Genomic DNA, 20,338 nt, shown 5'->3' on the forward strand with positions numbered 1-20,338 from the left:
CCCTGGAACTTCATAAACCCTGGCACTGCTGTGGGCTTTGCTCCTGGGAGAGAGAACAGGGGGTCCCCTGGAACTTCGTAAACCCTGGCACCTCTGTGGGCTTTGCTCTGGTGGGAGAGAGAACAGGGGGTCCCCTGGAACTTCGTAAACCCTGGCACTGCTGTGGGCTTTGCTCCTGGGAGAGAGAACAAGGGGATCCCTGGAACTTCATCTGGATGTGCTGCTGTGCTCAGTGTGTTTATTTGGATTGCCTTGCCTTCCAGAGGGAGCCTATATCCATTTCCAGCCTAACGAGTTCCTTAAAGCATGGCAGTTGCCACGGCTTTGAAACCTAATCCCTGTGGCTCTGCAGTAGCACTACACCAAATGCTGAGCTTCTTGTTTGTCGAGCTAATAAAAAAATCATCAGTGGTTTATCCTTCCGTGAGGCTTCTGCGGCTGCTAAAGCACTTAGGGCTGAACAAGCCGACTCTGCCCTGCTCCTGTTGATATTCCATTGTACAGGCTATTAACTTTTAGAGATTGTGGGCTGGGTTTTTGTGGCAAAGCCATTACGGGGTCACGAAGCCCACAGACATTTGTGCTGCTGGGTGCAATTAAGGTGAAGGCTCGCGATGTCTTAATTGTGTTTTTTAGAAGTGGCTCTTTTGCACCGATAAAAACAGCCCTGGCTGAGCTTTGGGAAGTGCCTAAGGATTGCTGCATAATTTAAGGATTCAGGAGATTGATTTTGTCAAACCTTTGGATTTGGTGTCTGTTGTTAAGCTGCCAGCATGGGGCTCGCAGTGCTCCTGCATGCCCAGGATGGGATGGGATGGGATTCCCTGGAATATCCTTGGAAATCGTGGGAATACAGTGCGAGACCAAGCTTCAGCCGCTGATGAAACTTAAGATCCCCCCAAAAACAGCAGTGAAAATAAATTTGGTTAAGTTTGGATTTTTCGTGATGTTAGTGAGTATCTGAATCCAGAAGATCCTGCTGAACCTTGGATTTAGGAAACTTTCTTACAGTAAATAAGTTGTAACTGTGGCTAAATCAATTAACTCGTTCCATCAATGAAGGGATTAAAAAGAAACCTCTGAAGCATTGACATAAACCTTTTGTGCAGACTAATTACCTGCATAATTGCCTTTGTTGGCTGCCATGAGAGCCTGGATCAGGAGTGCCACGAGGACAGGACAAGGGGCAGGACAAGGGGCAGGACAAGGACAGCCTGTGTCGTGTGCTGTGATTGAAACCCAACCCAGAGCCATGAGAAGGGAGTTCAGTCTTCACCTCCCAGAGCCCTGCCCTCTCTACAGGCTGCTAATAAACACAAATTAGCTGGAGAGCCTTGGTTTGGGGTTGGTCTCGAGGATGCTGTGCCTGCTGCGCCGGAGCCGGAGGGATCCGGGTCAGGATCCCGCCTGCCAGCGCTTCCCTCAGTGCTCCCAGGGAGACCTGAGCCCAGGCCAGCTCTCCACACACACAAGCAGCAGCTCTTACAAGTGGCATCTGCTCGACTTGAAGTAAATTTAAGAAAACAGCCTTTTAGCAGAAGAAACGAAGTTTTAAATCCACCTTCTGAGCCTGTCTGAGATCAGGCTTGTGCGGGTTTTAGGGTGTAAGTTCCTCCTGAACAATCAATGTAGCTCAGTCCCAGCTCAGCCAAAGCATCCAGCTCTGGCATCAGTTAAATATTTACATTCCCCCCTTTTTATATAAATTGTGCTCTATTAGCATAGGTTTCACAGTGTGGCCTTGTGTTTCAGCCTCTGGCTGCAGTTGGCAGCTTGTGCATTAATCACCATCGAGCCATGTAAAATCCAAGGCATGAGGCTGCAGCCATCAAACAGGCAGCATTTACTGCTCCATCATGGGCAGCCAATAAGTCATGGGGCAACGTCTGCCTCGTAGCACGAGGATCTGCAAGAGAAGGGAGCGTGTTTACACTGGGGAGACTTCTGTGTATTTAAGGAGTAATTGTTTCAGGCCCTCCCATTAATTCATCGGCTGACACAGGCCCGTTTTTCGTCGCTGCAACAAAAATAATTATCGGGCTCGAAAAAATAGTGATGGATTTGCACATGGCAGCCTTCTGCTGTAATTTTCTTCGCAAGTTATAAGGGTTTAATTGTGGCTTGCTGGTCTCCTTATCCTCTGCAGTCAGCCGCGGCCCCCGAGCGCTGAGGCGCGAGGAGTTACGGCGTGCCGCGATTTATGGGGGATGTAAATGATTTCTTGTTTGCCCTCCCTGGGCTTGGCTGCCTTTGCCTTCTTTCAAGCTTTTGTGGGTGGATTTAGTGCAGTGGCACTGATGGAAGCCAGGGACAAGCCAGCAGGTGCAGTGCAAAGCCCAGTCCGGCCACTTCATCCTTCGTCTCCAAACACGTCTGTCCCCACCACGCGCTGCTCGTTCGGCTGGTGGGGAGGGAAATGAACGGGAACCTGTGGCAGGAGAGGGGCAGGCCCCCCAGAATGCTTGTGCATGGCACTGGTGCCTTCAGGAAAGCAAATTCCATCAGGGAATGCGGGCTGTGGATCACTTGGAGTCACAAGGATGTGTGGGCTTCATAAGGGAGGCTCTGGAGGCATCTCGGCACTTTTCAGACTGAGACTTTTGGGAGGCATCTCAGACAACCCAGATGTTGCTGTGCCAAGACTCCTTCCATCCCTCCCTGGACTCTTCTTCACCATTCCTGGCACTGAAGCATCTTCACTTAACAGTGCCCCAGGACATCCTCCTCCTCCATTCCCTTGTGATATTCCGATGAGTTTTTGTGACTCCTCTGTTTTCTGTCCCATCCACTTCTGGACAAGCCCCAGTCAGGAATTTCTTCCTGCTTTTGTCGGCTTTTTGCTTCCTTTTCTTGCAGTCATCCAGTTTTCTTTGGGTGCTTCCCACTTCCACTTTCTCTTCTGTCTTTTCACCAGTCTGAGATGCCCAGAAGAACTCAGGGCATGGAAAATGGAAAAAAAAATCCAGGTCTGTTTGGAGAGATGGGAAATGTGCATTTATTATGCGAATTTCCAACCTTTGTAAATTTGCCTGGCAAGCAGCTCTGCTGTGCCCTCTTCCAGTATTACAGCTACCAAGGATCCACCAGACTCTGGATCCAGATCCAGTAAAACCTCTCTTCATGGGCAGGAAAACACCGTGTCACTCCAATATCTTCCTTCCAACATCCCTCATATTTCAGATTGAGGAGAGTACAACTAATTATTCCTAGAAAAACTTGGAGGTTCTTTGAGTTCGTGCAGTGCAGGATCATTCCGGACCCACCTGAGCGGTGTCATCCCAGGAATGTGGTGCTCCAGGTCTGCTGGAAGTGCCCTGAAGTGCCATCGTGGCCACATTTCTGCAGCTCAGAAGCACAAAGGCTCCACTGTGAGCTGTGAAACGCTGGCCCTCGGCCAAGTGGCCGTTTCTTTTCTTCATTCCCTGTCATTAAAGCTGTGGCTTGCTCCAGGGTGCAGTGTTTTGCTCTTCTTAAGTGGAACTGTTAACGACCCAATTTGGAGTAATGTAAAGTGCACCCAGATTCCACAGTGACTTCTAAATCCATCTAACATTAATGATAATCTGTAATTAATCGCTGCAATCAAAAGGAATTGTAGGGCGGCAATTAGAAATTTAGGATTAAGGTATTAGCATATAAAATGGGCCTCTTAAAAGCCTCTTCTTTCAAGAGATGTCTCCAATCCCGCTGAAGAAAACAAATTTTAACTGATATGACCTTAGCCAAAGAGCAAGTTACTAAAAGTACTGACTTGTGGAAGGCACCAGGCTGCTGCCAAAACATCTAAAGGTATTTTAAGAGTTTGCAGAGACTCCAGCATAGCAATCACATCATCTTCTGATGACACTGCCATTCAAGAAAGATGTTTTTGAGAACGAGTTTTAATCTTGCCAGTAGCCTTTTGGGGTGGGTTTTATTGGAAACCCCAGTGACTGCCCCCCTCTGAGCCAAAAGCTGCTGTATCCTCCTGGGACAGAGCAGATCTGCAGGAAAAGGGGAGGCAGAGGGGTCAGGTGCATGAAGCACTCCCTGAAACCACAAATAGGGCACTGGGATTCTTTCTGATGGTGCATCCTAAATGGGTTAATCCTCGCCTTTATCTCCAGCCCTCAGGAGTTCGAAGATTTAGAAACACTCCCAGGCAGAGAGGTCCTGCTGATGAAAGTGCCAGTAGCAGCGATGAGGGGCTCTGATAGATGGAAGAGATGGGATATGAATGAAGTTCCTAACAATTTCCAGTCCTGCACTAAATGAAATCATCCCTCTGCACGTCTCCCTTTTGAAGCTGGAAATTAATGTCTCATGTATTTGAAATCCACAGAGCCTGAATTGTTCACTGGTGTTGAAAATTTCCCTATCTAATGCCAATTATTAACCTGCCCAGGGCTATCAATAATGGTAACACAGCAGATAAAGAACAGGGAGATGTGCAGGAGTTTCACATTCTAAGAGCTGGAACAAAATTAACCATTTAAAGGTTATTAGCACCCCACAACATCATCTCTGCATGGAGCAGCCTGGAGAGCTCCAGAGGGTCCTTTCCCAGCAGAAAATGCATTTTGGACACGGTGATGACTGTTTGGAACTCTGGAGGAATCATTTAAGTCCTGTGAGGAGCAGTTGAGGGGGCTCAGCCTGGAGCAAAGGAGGCTCAGGGGGGACCTTCTGGCTCTGCACAACTCCCTGACAGGATGGGAAAAGGGCTTCAAGCTGTGCCAGGGGAGGTTCAGGTTGGATATTGGAAAGAATTTCTCCATGGAAAGGGTGGGCAGCATTGGAAGGGGCTCCCAGGGAGGTTTGGAGTCCCCACCCCTGGAGGTGTCCAAGGACGTGGCACTCAGTGCTCTGGGCTGGTGGCAAGGTGGGCCTCGGGCACTCGGGTGACCCTCAAGTCTTTTCCAACCTCAGTGATTCTGTGATCTGATAAACTCTTATCCCCTGGAGCTGCCTAGGCAAGGTTTTGGCAGAACCAGCTTTCCCTTTGCTTTTCCAGCCATGGAATAAGCAGGGGGAGCACAGCTAACTGGGAAAATGCCACCATGCAGCATTTCACCCTCCTCACCGGGAACATCTTTAAAAGTCTGTTCTGGGGCAGATTTTATTGTGTATCCTTGGAGGCTCTTGTCTTCCAAAATATTCGAAACAGCAGCTTCACCTGAGCATGGCAGGTGGAGGCTCCTTGCAGGAATATATTTTTAACATGGACTGGTTTTTTAAATAATCCATGGAAGGTTTGTCCTGTGGGATGAGGATTAGTATCCACAGGGTTTGACCTGTGGTATCACATACTATTAAAGGCAGTAGATTCTCCTGGAGAGACACCTGCCTTACTCAAAGAGCAGAAAAGCTCAACAATTCCCCATCTTCTTGCACTTCTCCCTCATTCAACTGATTGAAGTATTCCCAATTCCCACCTCCTTTGGAAAGAGGAGAATTCTAATGCAGACATAGAGAGATCCCGATGTCATGAAAATCCTTTCACACATTAAAGGTATGAGCAGAATTTGAGATATATGATAGAGATTTCAGGATGGTGCCAGCTTTAAACTGACAAGAAAATTACTAAATAATAGGTTTTATCCATTGCAGTCTGTCTAGATTTCCTTCAGAAGCTCCGGGGTGGGCTGTGGAGAGGCTGAAAAGTGGCTGATTGCAAAATGGAATATCTGGGGAGATCAGATGGAAAGGTGTGGGGAGCTCACAAAGGATCAGTGGAACAGAGAATGCAAAAGGCAGAAAAGGAAGATGAGGGAGATAGGACTGAGAGAAAAAACAGCCAGGAGGCAGATCTGTGGGAAGATCCTGGAAGGGATCAGTCAGGTAGGAACCAGACAGGGGGAAAGATGAAGTGTTGGTCAGGAATGTGCAGAAAAGCAAAAAAAATACCGAGCACTTAGGATAATTAGCTTTTCTGTAAGAGTTTCTCTGCCATTCCTGCTTTCCTGGAGTTCTATCCAAGTGGGATGGCTGAGGAGTCTGTTTGCTGGAGATTTTTATTCCCCTCTTTAAGGGGGGCTTGATGTTTCTGGTAGATCTGCAGCTACAAAATGTTCATGGGTGATTTGGCCAAAATGAGCTGTGCCTAAGTCCCCTGTGAAGTTGTCCTGCCCTGACCCTGCTGCCAGCGTGGGATAACTCCCCGTTGGTGTCTGCAGTCATGTCTTGCCCAATCTTGTTTTTAATGTCTCGGGAAATTGGGCTTTTATCACTTCCTTAGGCAAATTCCTTCACAGGATAACAAGGCGTGCTTGGGGAAGGATTTCTGCTCAGATTCAGAAAGAGGCTTGCAAATGGAAAACTTTTCTTTATGTAGTTTGAACATTAATTCTGAATAGTTTATCTTATTATTCAGACTTCTAGCTTCTTCTTGAAACACCTCCTTGTTCTTTTTTTGCTGGTTTGGATATCCTGCAGTGAGATCTGAATTGCAATCATATTCATTTTTCTGTCAGAGGAAATAAATTACTCCTGATTATATGAATAATTGTATAAATAGGGTATAGAATTGGGTTATGGAATGAGCCACTGGTGTGATACAAAGGGTGCCCATTAAGGACACACTTGGGATTTTTGTTTGCATGTTTTAGCTGGACTTATCTTCCACCTTAAAAAGATGTGTTCCTGCAAGACCTGGGATTTCCATCTCTGTGCCCCAAAAAGAAGGTCCATCCCAGGCCACGCTTCCACTGGATGTGTCCATTCCTCCACTTAGCATCCACACATCCCTCGTGCTCTAGAGTCTGGTGAGCAGGATATCCTCATTCCTGGACCTATTTTGCTCTCTCCTTTTTTCTGTACAGATTTATTCCCCATTAAAACCTTCAGTTATTTCTGGGCTTGAAGTTATCTCCATTATCTTTTTTTTTGACTTACAGTCTCTAGTTCATCTTACAAATGCAGGTACAGCTTTTTGTAAACCTTACTGAAGTTTATTTAATCACAAAGGCTTTACAAGGCCTGACGTGTGAAATTCACTCCACACTTGTGCAATATGGTGATAAAATCAGATCTTGGCCAACTTTTCCGTGGGGAGCGTGTTTAAATACACTTCACTTGGCTTTTCACAGCCTGTTGTGACTTCTCATTAACTTAAACCCAATGTTTCTTAATAGGTTGGAGCAGATAATTATCTTGCCAGTGTTAAGAAGAAGAGTCATCATCCATCTGGAATGATTCCATGGATGAATGCAACCTTAACGGGATAATGGCTCTGTCTGCTGATCACATTTCTCAGGCTGACTCTTCTTCCAAACAAATCTGATTGTTCAAGTTAAAGCTGGGCATGAGGGGACTTTTAAGAAGTAAGGATTAGTTTTTAAACTCCACATTCAAAATTCAGTTGCAATATCGACAGGACGAGAGGAGACGGCTTCAAGCTGTGCCAGGGAAGGGTCAGGTTGGACATCAGGAGGAATTTCTCCATGGAATGGGTGGTCAGGCCTTGGAAAGGGCTGGAGTCCCCAGCCCTGGAGGTGTCCAAGGAACAAGGACATGTCACTCAGGGCTCTGGGCTGGTGACAAGATGGGGATGGGGCACAGCTTGGACTGGATGACCTTGGAGGGCTTTTCCAGCTTCAGTGATCCTGGGATTCTGTGATCTGATATTAAGCAGATTTTTTTCCCCCTATTTTGAAGTGGTGACAGCAAATGGGCAAGTCTGTTCCAGTGCCCCTGTGAGCAAATCCCTGACTCATCCCTTCCCAGGGCTGGCTGGGAGCTCACCTTCTGGAGTTACCACAGAGCTGTTCCAAGGGGAGGTGTCACGGCTCTCACTTTCATGCACAGCAATCCTGAGTCATCACAGATAGAAACAGAATTCAGGGATGTCTCCTGGACCTTTTTCCTGGGATGTTTTATTTCCCTGCATTGGGGTGGTTGTTCCTACATGGTGTAGCTGCTCTGTGAGATCCAAAGTGATGCTTTGCTCTTCTTTGGGGCTTTCATTGAGGAATATCAGAAAATCACCAGTCACCAGCCTGCAGAACTATCTCACAAACAGGGAAGTTTGGTCTTCTAACGTGGTTTCTCCTGTAGATGAGCTGCTGGGTGTCTGCTCTGTGAGATTCATGGTCATGTTTTCAAAGCCTGGTTAAGAAAACATCAATATGAGCACTCTGGAGTTTTAAATAACAAATACTGCGTGTGGCTGTAGTGCTGTCAGTACTTTCTGTTTAATTTTGGTTCATGTGTCTTACCTGTTGGCGGAATACGGTTGTTTTGTGGACTCTTCATGCTAAAATATTTCCATGTGAGCCAAAGTGGCTACAGAAAATCTGTTGTGGAGTGCCAAGCACGAGTGTGTGACTGAGGTAACCCATTGTCTGTGGGTTTGAGCTGTGCCTGTGGACACAGGGATGAACCAGTTTGGTCCCAGCAGGAGCAGCAGCGCCTCAGATCCCAGTCTTGGAGGGGTTTTAGCACAGGAGTTGTCCCATTTCTTGTCTAGGAGAGGTGGAAGGGTAAGGAGGGACAGGGAACCAAGCATCCCAGCCTCTGCTACAGCCTGACACCCACCAGCTCCTGGTCAGTGTTTGGCCACTGGTTATTTGTCACCTACCCCCCATGTCATGGTCACCATGACAGCAATATTGGCACTGGATCCACTTTTTCCTTAAACCCTGCAAGTTTAAGCCATGTGGTCCCAAAAATTAGGGTTAAGTAAGGGTTATGTGAGTTAGATAAGCTCAGCTGTTAATTAAAAGCAGAGAATGAGAAGGGATGGACTCAGTGGGCCAAAATCTCAGCTGGTGTCAATGGGTGCCATCTCTGGTTGTGCCACTTCCCTGTGCCCAGGGCCTGTCCCCAGCAGTGGGTTCTGCCCTGGGGATCTGCACGAGCCAGGGTGTGCTCGGAGGGGAGTTAAAACACCTTCAAATTCCATGTTTACATTGGGAATACTTGGCAGAGTGTTGAATAAGCAGGTGGGCTTTTAAGCCAGGCCTTATTTATAAAGAGGGCACTGGCTGTGTCTGAAGCAAATGGCTTCGTGGGTTTGTGTGACCTGGTGTTTGCAGTTTCTTGTGATTTTTTAATGGAATAGAAGAGTTACCAACCCATCAAATAAAGGCAGAACATCTCTGCATGTCCTTGCAGGCTGTGTTTTATGAGTGAAATCTGGGAATAAGCTCAAAGGTGGTGTCAAAGTGAAATGAAGACACTTGGAACATTCCTCTTCTCATCTGACTGCAGCATCCCAACTCTGCCCTCCCTGTGCACCTCTGAGATCATCCAGCACTAGGGGTCCCTCCAGGGTGCAGGAGTGGGCTGTGGGGTGTTCATTTGCAGTGAATCTTTCCAGGACTGGCACCCAGAGCACTGCTTGGTTTTGTTTCACATTCCCTCTCCCACATCAGTGCTGGAACACTCCCACCCAGCACTGCTCTCCTCCTTCTCCAGGTCAGGTTTCTCAGGGCTGGGTGGACACAGGGAATTAGGAGGTGCACTGCTTTCCCATGCCATGGAATGTGTGTGCTCACCTCTTCTTCCCACCCTTCCACCAGCACTCACTAAGGCTCACAGAAAGTCTATTTATCCCTGGGGGATGACTCCAAAAGCCTTCCCTGATGCCTGAGCAGCCTCACAGGCTGGATCTGCTGTTACAGGGAGACAGTGAATCCTGGATGCTGGGTGAAGTCATCCACGTTTGGATACAGGGAATGTTCTACCATGACCTAGAGCTGAGGCAGGGCACGCTGGCTTAACACCATCCTCCTCATGATTTGCTGTTTAAAATTAGGTAAAGATACAAGCAAAGACTTAAATCCCCATTCAGCTTTTTCTTGAAGAGTAAAGAATTCTCCCAGCAATGAGCAGGTGCTGCTGGGGTTCAGATCAGTCCTTCCAGCCCCTGTTTCCAGGAGTTTTCATACAAGTAGCCCTGATAACTTCAGCACATAAATCACATCCCTTCTCATGCACATGGGTTTTCAGCATTCAAATGGCTTGTAAATACTGATAGATAACACCTTCAGCAGCCTCTCAGCACCGTGTTTCCCTCAGCTGTTCCACTGCAGAGTCATTCTACCTCTATAAAACCTGTGGAGAGGTTTTAGGGTGGGTCAAGTCCATCCCAAAGATTGGCTGCTTAATTAGCAGGAGGCCTCCCAGTGAACAGCATTGCAAAACAAACTCCAGCCCTGGCCCGCTGCCTTTTCCCCCTTGGCTGCTTCTGCTGCCCAGATGTGTCAGCCTGCCAGCACAGAGCATCAAATCATTTTATTCCTGTGACAGGAACTCGATTCCTGATGATATAGAATCCATATATTAACAGCACCTCTTGGTTTTTCTCTTTTCCCCTTCCAGGAGCAAATTCCTCAGTTGTTGCTGATTTCATGCCCACATTGTCATGGAACATCTCAAGTGAATTAGATAAAGGTAAGAAGGCAGAAAAAAACCCCAAACCACCTGAAATCAGATTTTAAAATCTCAATTTTTCTTGACTTGAACAAATGAGCAAACAAAGGGGGTCGACGTATTTAAGATAAACCTCATTTACCTTGGGATCCTTCAACATTTAATTCCATGGTTCTGTGATTTCTGGAGATTGCTGCGTTCATTCCTTGTACCAGGAAAATGTTCCACAGGGCAAAAATATTTCGAGATGTTCTGTCACACGTTTTGTGTGGTGGAGCTTGGGATTTGAACTCAAAATTCACAAGCATCAGGCACTCAGTTTGCCCCGATGTGTTTTATTACGAAATTTTGAGGCTTTAATAATACAAAATATTTGCAGGTGGTAATTATGTGTGACTTGGAGCTCTCCAGAGGGTGTATATTGTAAAAAACCGAGAGATTTCTCATTCCCCTTCGTTTTGTAAATTAAGCATTGTTAATTATTTAAGGCAAATTGCTGAGATTCCCTCATTGCAAGGCAGTGGCTGCAGCTCCTGAGTCAAACTTGTCTTTGAGGATGCTCTTAGCCACCCTCATGGGGCAATTTGTCAACCACTCTTTTCATTTGCCAACCATTAACTATTGAGATGGAAATTTCCCATAGTGGAATTCTGCCCCAGATGGTTTTCCCAACTGTTTTTGGCTGTGTTTTGTTAATGTTTTGTTGAACATGTGTTCATAATGTTTGATGTTTATGCATAAATATGTTTTCTGTGCTTAAGGATGAGGAGAATATGTAATTCTGAGGATTTTAGGTTGATTCTTTCAAATCTGCCTTCCCAGCAGGGAAGGAGCAGGACTTTCTGGTGATCCAGGACACTGTGGAGAAGATGAAAGTCAAAGGGTTGGTGGGAAAGGGAGAAAAGCTTGTGGTCATTCAGCAGAGAATTCCCAAATCCCAGCAAATTGCTGCGGGAAGGCGCTGATAGAAGGGATGTCTTATCCCACTGCAGGGCTTCATCCAGGTGCTCGTGGCAGGCCTGGGCTGTGCTCAGGGAACATCCCAAAGCTGTGGGGAAGTGCTGGTGCTTCCCCCAGGCAGGATCATGGAATCACAGACTGGTTTGGCTTGGGGAGGACCCTAAAGACCATCCAGTCCCACCCCACCTCCCACTGTCCCAGGCTGCTCCCAGCCCCAATGTCCAGCCTGGCCTTGGGCACTGCCAGGGACCAGGGGCAGCCCCAGCTGCTCTGGGCACCCTGTGCCAGGGCCTGCCCACCCTCCCAGGGGAGGATTTTTTCCCAACATCCCGTCTAAACCTGCTCTCATTCCTTGTTTCTTTCCTTGTTTGGCAGCTTTCTTTGGTTTTTCAGAAAGTAGGAAATAACTAAGTGGCCTAGAAAATGAAAGTAAAGGCCACAAATCCACTCAAAAGTTTGGAAATGCCAGAGAGAGCAAAGCTTTGGCTTTGGAGAGTCCCAGCAGAGCTGAGATTTCTGTGCCAGCGCTGAGCCCGACCCCGACCTTGGTGATTGAACCATTTCCCACCAACTCCACGGCACCTGTTCTGAGCTAGAGATATTGTCAGAAACAGGTAAAATGAAGTTCCCGGCTTCTAATCCACCTGGAATGCCGCAATTAGCACGGCTTGGGCTGAATCCCGCATTCCTGGGGGATTACCGGCCCCTTTGCTGGAGCTGATTAGCATTTAGAGTGCTGGCAGCTCCCACACCTCAACACGGATTTACATACAGGATTAAAAGGCGTTTGTGCCCGAAAAGCTTAGTCAGAGGGGCGGCTTCTCCCGGAGCTCCTGCCAGCAAAGGCACGCAGGTTTTGTCTTGTCCCAGGCACCAACAGGGGCTTTCATGTGGGAGCTGCTGCTTCTCCTCAAAGCCTTGGAAACTCTGGCTTGGATAAAGCCAAGCCCTCGGCAGCGCACGCTGAGCTGGGCAGTGGAAACCTCAGAGGAGAAAATGAGGCGTGCGCTCGGCTCCCATTTCTTTTGCATCTCAAGGAGTCAACATCCACTTGTCTTGGCTGCTCTCAGCCAGGAGGTCACGCCGGCGTCCCAGTAAAACTCATTTGAAAGCCTGTTAAGTTCACCACATGAAAGTGGTTTCCAGCCAGATTTCCCAATTAAATCCCTGCCCACTCTAAGTGGCTCCAGCTCTACCTGCTGCCTTTTGGAAATGAGCATCTCCTCCTCTAGTGTGTGCCCTGTGTTGGGGAAGGAGGAACAGCTTGATAATAATATTCTGCATTTTGAAATAATGACTTAATCTGGTGCTTTGCCTCGCTGGGTGAGTTCTGCAGTGATTATCTTACAACTGAGCCCTATTCAGGTTTCAGTTTCTATTAAATAAGCTAAATCGACAGCATTAAATAGTTGCCTGTTTATTCTTTTTAGCAGGAAATGAATTTAAAAGAGACGCAGCCACCCGTGAAGAGCTGTTGAAAGCAACGATTGATGGGAGGGAGGAGGTGGTTTCTCACCAAAACCTTAAAAAAACAAACAAACTGGGCATAAAAAATAAAAAATAATCACTTTTAAAACGGGGGAGATTTAGCTGTGAGCATTTCTCTCTCTTTTCCTACTGGTAAACCATGGTGTGCAGAGGGAATGCCACGAGGGAGAAAGAGAAATGAAATTATGATCCCATAAATAATTCTATGAGGAGAAATAAGGGAAGTTGGGGGGAAAAGGGGGGCTCTGGTGGTGGGAAAAGCCCCATTTCAGCGAGCTGGTGGCAGCATGTGAAGCTTCTCACTCCCAAGCTTCCAGTTGAGATGCCCTTGGGCTGGGGGAGCCTGGAGCAGCCCCAGGTGGGAGATGTCCCTTTCCCCCAAGAGGCTGGGGAAAGCCTCTTCCATGTGCGTTCCTACAGGGATTTCTCCTTGGATTTCTCCTTCCCTGTGTGTTGCCTCCACTTCTCTCCCCTCACGCCAAGGGACAAGCTCCTGCTCCAGCTCTTGTTTTGGGAAAGCTCCCAATTTCCCATCTTCTTTTCCTTCTTTACGAAGGTGAAGTTGAGCCCTCCATTCAGCTGCTCCTCTCCCACAAAAGGGATCATGGAAGGAGAGGCTTTTCCTTCCTCCTTCCATCCCATGTTGGTTTATTTACAGAGAAATAGGCCTGGATTGGAATGAGAGCCTATTTACATCTGCTACACTGGAGGAATTGTTTGGGAACCCTTCATCCTTAGGCAAAGATAGTATTGGAGTCTTTGCCAGGAAAGAGTCAGCTTTGAAATATTATTTTACCTGTGGGTAGGACTCAGCTCCAGTGGCCGTTCATTCTGCAGGGCTGGTAAGAGAACGATGCTGTCCCTGCAGCTTCCCCTGATCCAGCCCTCCCAGTGCCCCCATTCCCACCTGCAGCCTCCTCCAGAGGCACAGGGATGTGTCCTGGCTGTGGCTGAGCTGGAGCTGAGGCAACTGGGACTGGGATGCAGCACATTTCCTGTTGCTGGTTCCTCCTCCTCCCAGGAGCTTGGTCTTTCAGCTTCCAAAGAAAGCCATTACTGTGAGGTTTTGCCTATTTTCCTTTTCCTTTCATGGCCTATCAGCTCTGGCACACAAGTATTAAGCTTTGGAATGGGTCAGAGCTTGGGAACCATTTCCATTTCCAGACATCCATGGTCCCAAGCCCAGGCTTTGAGCTCCCCACCTCCTCTGTGAGGCACAGAGCTTGTGTGGCAGCACTTCCCAGTCCCATGGTGCTCCCTCCACATTCCCTGGAGAGCTTGGCAGCAGGAGTCAGGATTTTACAGTTTGAAGTCCAGCTGGGATTTATCCTTAACATTCAAAGGCATATCAAGGATCCCTTCCCTGGGCTGGTCTGGGGATCCGCAGCAGAGAATGACAGTGGAGGGTCAAAACCAGAGATGCGATAGGTGCAGCATTTGGGACTGCGTGTCCTGAACTTCCTGGAGATCCTGGTGTGGGCAGAATATTCCCTGGAAGGGCTGGACAACAGCTGCAGCACAGGAGGAGGCCGTGGAAGGTCTGCAGGACATCCTGGGGTGCAGCCTGGCTGCTCATGGAGCTCTGGGGCCTTCCCCAGGGGAAGCTGTGCCACCCTCACTGACAAACCCATGCTGAAGCTGCCACCTTGGCATGTCCTTCCAGGCAGGGAAAGGACTTGGCTGGGAGTTCTTAGAGGGAAAATCTTGGTGATCTCCCAGGGAGAATTTGACTCTTAGGCAAACTACATCCTAAACAACATCAACACAACCAAACGTGGCGAAAACCAGGTGGATCGAGGCCTCCTGCCTTTGGCCCCGGTCCTTTAGAGATTCCAGATTCTCCTTTGAAATCACTGGATGCGAATTTGATACGTGTGCTGAGAGGGGAAGAATTACAGCTTTCACATTCATGCACAATTTACCTTTTTATTTGCCTTTATTATCTGGGGGATATGGGGTAAATCAAGCTCCCCCGACGGGGCTCAGGGTTCTGATTCGATTTGTGGGGTCCTGTTAGTAGCAGGGCAGTAAATTGCTGCTACTTTGTTTGAAAATTTTTTTAGCCACAGTACATTAGCTCCTTTTGTTTGCTTTTCCACTGACGGAGTGCACGTTTTTATTTGAGAATTTGTGTTTCTTGAATGTCTCATTTATAAATAATACAGGGTGTGAAATTCGAAGGTCACAGAACGCGGCCTGAAAATGAAACCACCCTGAGTAACTTTGGGCTTTCACGGCAAAAATCTTCCACAAAAAGCTTCACTTACATCAGATTTTTTATACAATCTGAGTGTGTGCAGTGAATATTGACCATTATACATAAGGTAACTATATATAATAACCTTTTCCTGGCTCATCCAGCTATCTTTGTTTATTTGAAAGATTGATAGATCAGAGGGTCAAGGGACGTGTTTTATTGTACATTTCTGTTCCAAATTTCCTGACATTTTTGGTGGAAAAAAAAAAAATAGACCTTTAAAAGGCACAGAAAGGGCTAATAAGAACCAGATCCTAAAGTGATGCTATGTCAAGATGTCAGAAATAACAGCTTTTCTTTGACTCCACAGCATTAATCTTGAGGCACAGACCTTTCCATACACCCTCCCTTTAATGCTGGAGTTTTTCTTTGTGGCTCTTTACTGCAGAGCAGCTTCCAAAGTGACAACAAAATCCCTTGATGGTTTTCAGTAGTTGGCTTTATAGCTGGATGTGAACATTTGTTTACCTATTCCAAATCATGGGTTTTTTTGGTGATAAAGTTTAGAGGTTTCCTACTTGGGCTATAAAACCAGTTCCTGAGTAAAGAAAATCTTCATTTCCCCTCAAGGTGACCTCTGAGACATCTGTCCTTAAACCTCAGAGGTGACTCATGAAAGGAGGGGCAGATGTGACTCTCAAATGCATCTCAAGAGTTCATGGAGGGCAGTGAGTTGTCCAGTTACCATCTAAAAGCAGTGGGATTCAGGTTCCAGATAATTTTTTGGAAGTCTGGTTTCCCTCCACAAGCCCAGCACCATCTCTAAGCTGCTAATTATCAGAATGTAACAATTAATTCTGAGAATCCCAGTGACAGTCACATGGGGAGATCTGAAAAGCCATCGAGCTGTGCCCTGCCTGGTTGAGCTCAGGGAGTTATCCTGGGTGGTACTGAACCCTCTGGATGGAGTCTGGGAAGGGAAAGTCCAGGACACAGCTTCCATGTGCATCCCAGATTGACCCTGCACATCGCTGAGGAAACCCACTGGGAATTAATCTGGGCAAGCAAAGGCAGCAGAGGGTTTCCTTTTGTCTCAAGACTGTTGACATTGGATATTTCCACATGATTATCTGGACTTCTTTAACCCTGATACTCTCCAAGAGTTGCCAAATCACGGGTTGAGTGTGGCATCTCTTCCCTCCCACAGTCACTCCTCTTTTTTATTCATTTAAAATAAGTGACATTCCAAGGGGGAGTTTTCCTTTTACCCTCTTTTAATAACAAGGTCTGGTGATCAGACCCGTGGGGAGTTGTTTTCCTTTGTGAGCTATGGGCAGATCCAGCAATCCATGGTGAATCCTTTTCCCAACAGAGAAATACGTGCCCTGTGCGTGGCCACGCTTCCATCACAAATCCTGCTGGTTCCTTCTTTCTCATGGAGCAGCCAGCAAGCCCCTCTGGCATCTTCAGGCTGGGTGGGCCCTGTGTTGTTGGCCTTCTCCAAAGACAACTATTCCATGTGGAAAATTTCCAAGGGACTGAGCTCAGTGCCGGTGCTGATATTTGTGAGTATGGAGCACGTCCAGGTGTGGCACCACGCTGGACTCGTGGACAATCCAAGGCTCTGGATGGAGGAAAATGCTGCTTTCCAGGCTAATACATGAAATGGGACAGAGTGTGTCAGCCCCTCTGGTGTGGCCAAGAGTTCCTTCCCTTTAGATAAAGGTTTTCAACTCTGTTATCAATCACTGAACGTTCTTTGCAGTCACTGACAGAGACACTTTTGGGCATTTTTCCAGTGCGTGCACTGACAAAGAACCAGGGAGCTGCCAAACCTTTCAGTTCACAAAGAGAATTCAAGGCCAGGTTGGACAGGGCTTGATCAGCCTGGTCTAGTGGAAGGGTCCCTTCCAATGAGCTGATCATTGAGGTCCCTCCCAGCCCAAACCATTCCAGGGTTCCATAAGTGCAACAAGCAGCCTGGAATATTGGCGTCCCACTGCCTTGCTCCAGCCAGGTCAGGTTCTGCTTTCTCTGCTGCAGGTTTGAATCTTCAAATCCAGAATGAAACAATTTCTCCAGGCCAGCAGCTGGAAAAGGTGTCCCTACAGCTGCTTGAGGAAAGGTCTGGAGATGTTCCTTTGCAGAGAGCTGTGTTGTTTCCCACCTGTAATGGAAGGAACTTGGCGCACCAGCCTCTCTGGTGCACCTGGATTAAAGCTGGTTTAGGCTTGAGCAGAGACTTTTAATTTTAGCTTTTCTTTGAATATTCCGAAAGATCAGAAGGGCAGAAAGAGAAGGATAAATGAAACAACAACTCTTCTCATAAAATGACCCTTCCAGGGTCTAATCCTGCATCCCCATCGTGCTTTAAACACCTTGTGAAATCAGAAACATGCAGCACACACGGTGCTGGGGGGAAAGGTCTCGCTGTGGCCAACAAACTCCTCCTGCAAGCCAAGAGGGTGTTACTGCTCTAAGATGTGTCTGTGGTAATTTAGGATAGAGTAACTGTGTGGTCACAGAGCAGATTAACATTCCTTGGCCGGCCAGGATGAGCTTTTATTTTGAAAGCCACCTGGGTTCCACTTAAAAGCAGTAGAATAGTGGAGGATTTATTAGGACTGGGCAGGCTCCTATTTAACAATGTCAAGGCAGAGCTGTGGAAATACAGACACTTTTCTTCTTTGGAGACGTGCAACGCTCTACATTTCGTCCTTGCACAGCTGTTGCTGCTCTGTAACATCAAACCAGCACGAAGTTTGGCCATGAAGAATACCTAATATTTGGGTTTTATATGCAGTGTCTCCAATTTATGCGCTCAGAATCAGGAGGATGACTTATGATGTGTTGTGTTTGCCTTGGCAACGGCTCAAACCCAGAAATATATTTCAGGCTTGGCTTTCCAGATATTATCTCAAGTCATTTAAAAGTTCATTATAGGGCACCCGCTAGTGCTGCTCTAGTAAAGGGGCTGTCAGCATTTTTCAAGGGTTTATAACTCAGCCATTAAAAAAAAACCTCTCTGTGGGCTGAGACTTGGCATTCAGGGTCTAGGCCCAGCAGTAAATTGTTTTTACAAATTAAAAAAAAATCAGTTTGACTATTATTAAATTATAGGTGGGCTAAATTTTATTTAGAACTCTTTCAGGCTATTCTCCCGTACTCCTGTAAATTAAAACGTTTCCCAAATGTTTTTATAGAGTGCTACTCTAAAATATGGACAGGCTTTTGTTCTGTGCTTGAAACCCTGAGATTTAACTTAAAATATAATAACAGTGCTTATCCCAGCATAGCACTTTTCACCTTCAAAGTGCTTTATGAGCATTATCTCATTAATGTACATAGCAGCCTCCCCATGATGTAAGAGGGATTATTATCCTCACTTCATGGCTGGAGACATCGAGCCAAAAGGTTTAAGGGTGTTTTTAAAAGGCCTTAGTTGCACAAATCCCATGTGAGCTTTGATTGGCTTTGGGTGTCTACTTCCCTTTGGCTCTTCTAAAAATCACAACTGAGCTGATTCACCCAAGACTGCTCAGAGCCAGGATTAAACTCAGACTTTCCAAAGGCCGGTGCCACCAGCCTGGTTCATTCCCAGTACACAAGGACTGTCCTTTTTCTAAGAAATTCTTCTTTAGGTCAGAGGGAGTCAACTCCATCTGGAGAGCTGCTGGATGGCAGGAGACTGTCAGATTAATTATGGGGAAATGGTTTGGGTTGGAAGGGACCTTAAAGCTCATCCCGTTCCGTCCCTGCCATGGGACACTTTCCACTATCCCAGGTTGCTCCAACCTGGCCTTGGACACTTCAGGGATGGGGCAGCCACAGCTGCTCTGGGAACACCGTGCCAGGGCCTCCCCACCCTCCCAGGGAAGAATCACAGAATTCACACAGAATTTCTCCTTTGATGGGCTTTGGAAGGTGCCAGAGACAATAAAAATACAACCAGGCTTCTCTCCAGCCCCTCCACACCAGGCAAGGGCAGCGATGGATGAGTTTTGTGCATGCCAGGGAAGGGATGCTCATCATTTTGTGTGCCTCTGTAGCAATCCAAGGTTTCTTGGGAGTTCATTTTTCATTCCAGAACTGCTTTATCCATGAGAAACATCTCACACAGCTCCCAATGGCTTCAAACCTGCCCTGTTTAAATCTCATCTCAGGTGAGCTGCTTGATCTGGTTTATGATTCAGATGCTAAATTTATGGATTTGAGGACTAATCTAGGGTGAGTTTAGCAGATGATTTTGTTTTAGTGTTTCTGCAGCAGCTCATGGAGGAAGGTGGAGAACAATTAGAGGAGTCAGCAGCTGCTGAGGCTGAGGCCACTTCTCTTGGTCCCTACAGAGAAGTTGCCCCATAGCTCTTGTGTTATATCCACACTTTTTCACTGACTTACGATTTCTACTGATACATCAAAATCCAGGCTTTGGAAACCTGCCCTCCATCCTTACTCCTTTATTTGCCTCTCCTTTATTCCTCAGGATCTTTAAAACGTTCTGCTCACTGTGCTGTTTGTCAGCCAACCCATCCCAGGGCTGTGTTTCTCTCCCTGTTAGGCTGGAGATGTCGGAGGCAGTCTCCAGAACATTATCAGGAATTGTATGAATGGCTGCAGTACAGAAATGTTACATTGGGTAATTAACTGTGGTTCTGCAGTCCCAGGCTGTTAGCAGGGCTTTATTAAACCCAGGTTGTGCAGAGAGCCCAGGAATCCATGAGCTGGCTGGAACTCTGCTTCCCAGGGAGGGTGTTAGGATGGCAGGGCAGGAACATTCCTTGGGATGGAGCTTGGAGAAGTGGTCTGGGGAGCCGAGGAGCCACCGGACACCCCTGAGAGAGACTTTTGACCCTGTTGTCTGTCCTCTGCCCTTTTAACCCCATCCACAGATTTCCTAAATAATTGGATCCATGGGAGTGTAGGAACAGCTGTACTTCCGTAGAATCATGGGATGTTCAGGTTGGAAAAGACCTTTAAGATCATCGAGTCCAACCACCACCATGTTCACCACTAAACCATGTCCCCAGGTGCCACTTCCACACATTTTTTAAACCTTTCCAGGGATGGTGACTCCACCACTGCCCTGGGCAGCCTGTTCCAATGCTTTACGACTCTTCCCATGAAAAGTTTTTCCCTGATAGCCAATCTAAACCTCCCCTGGTGTAACTTGAGGTGGTTCCCTCTCATCCTGCCCCTTGTTCCCTGAGAGAAGCACAGTTTCACACCTGCACATTCGAACTTAATTGAAAAAATATATGTGGAAAAAAAATATCTGTGGGCAGGGCCTCTGTGCCAAATGTTTGTCCCAAATGGCTCCTGGGACCAGGTGAGGACAGGGAC

At 47.1% G+C, this 20,338-nt stretch overlaps 1 protein-coding gene across 3 annotated transcripts in view; it reads left to right on the forward strand.

The window, feature by feature from the left end:
• The window catches only part of ROR1 (receptor tyrosine kinase like orphan receptor 1), a 146,867-nt gene that overhangs the window by 88,882 nt on the left and 37,647 nt on the right, over positions 1 to 20,338 (forward strand). For all 3 annotated transcript variants that reach the window (XM_042030901.1, XM_042030898.1, XM_042030899.1), the window contains exon 2: positions 10,303 to 10,374. In XM_042030901.1, coding sequence (XP_041886835.1) covers positions 10,303 to 10,374 — 72 coding nt within the window. The remainder of the gene's footprint in view (positions 1 to 10,302; positions 10,375 to 20,338) is intronic.

This window comes from Corvus kubaryi, unplaced genomic scaffold, assembly GCF_017639235.1.
Source record: "Corvus kubaryi isolate FWS band 111438036 unplaced genomic scaffold, C.kubaryi_AGA036_p1.0 37334, whole genome shotgun sequence".
NCBI lineage: Eukaryota > Metazoa > Chordata > Aves > Passeriformes > Corvidae > Corvus > Corvus kubaryi.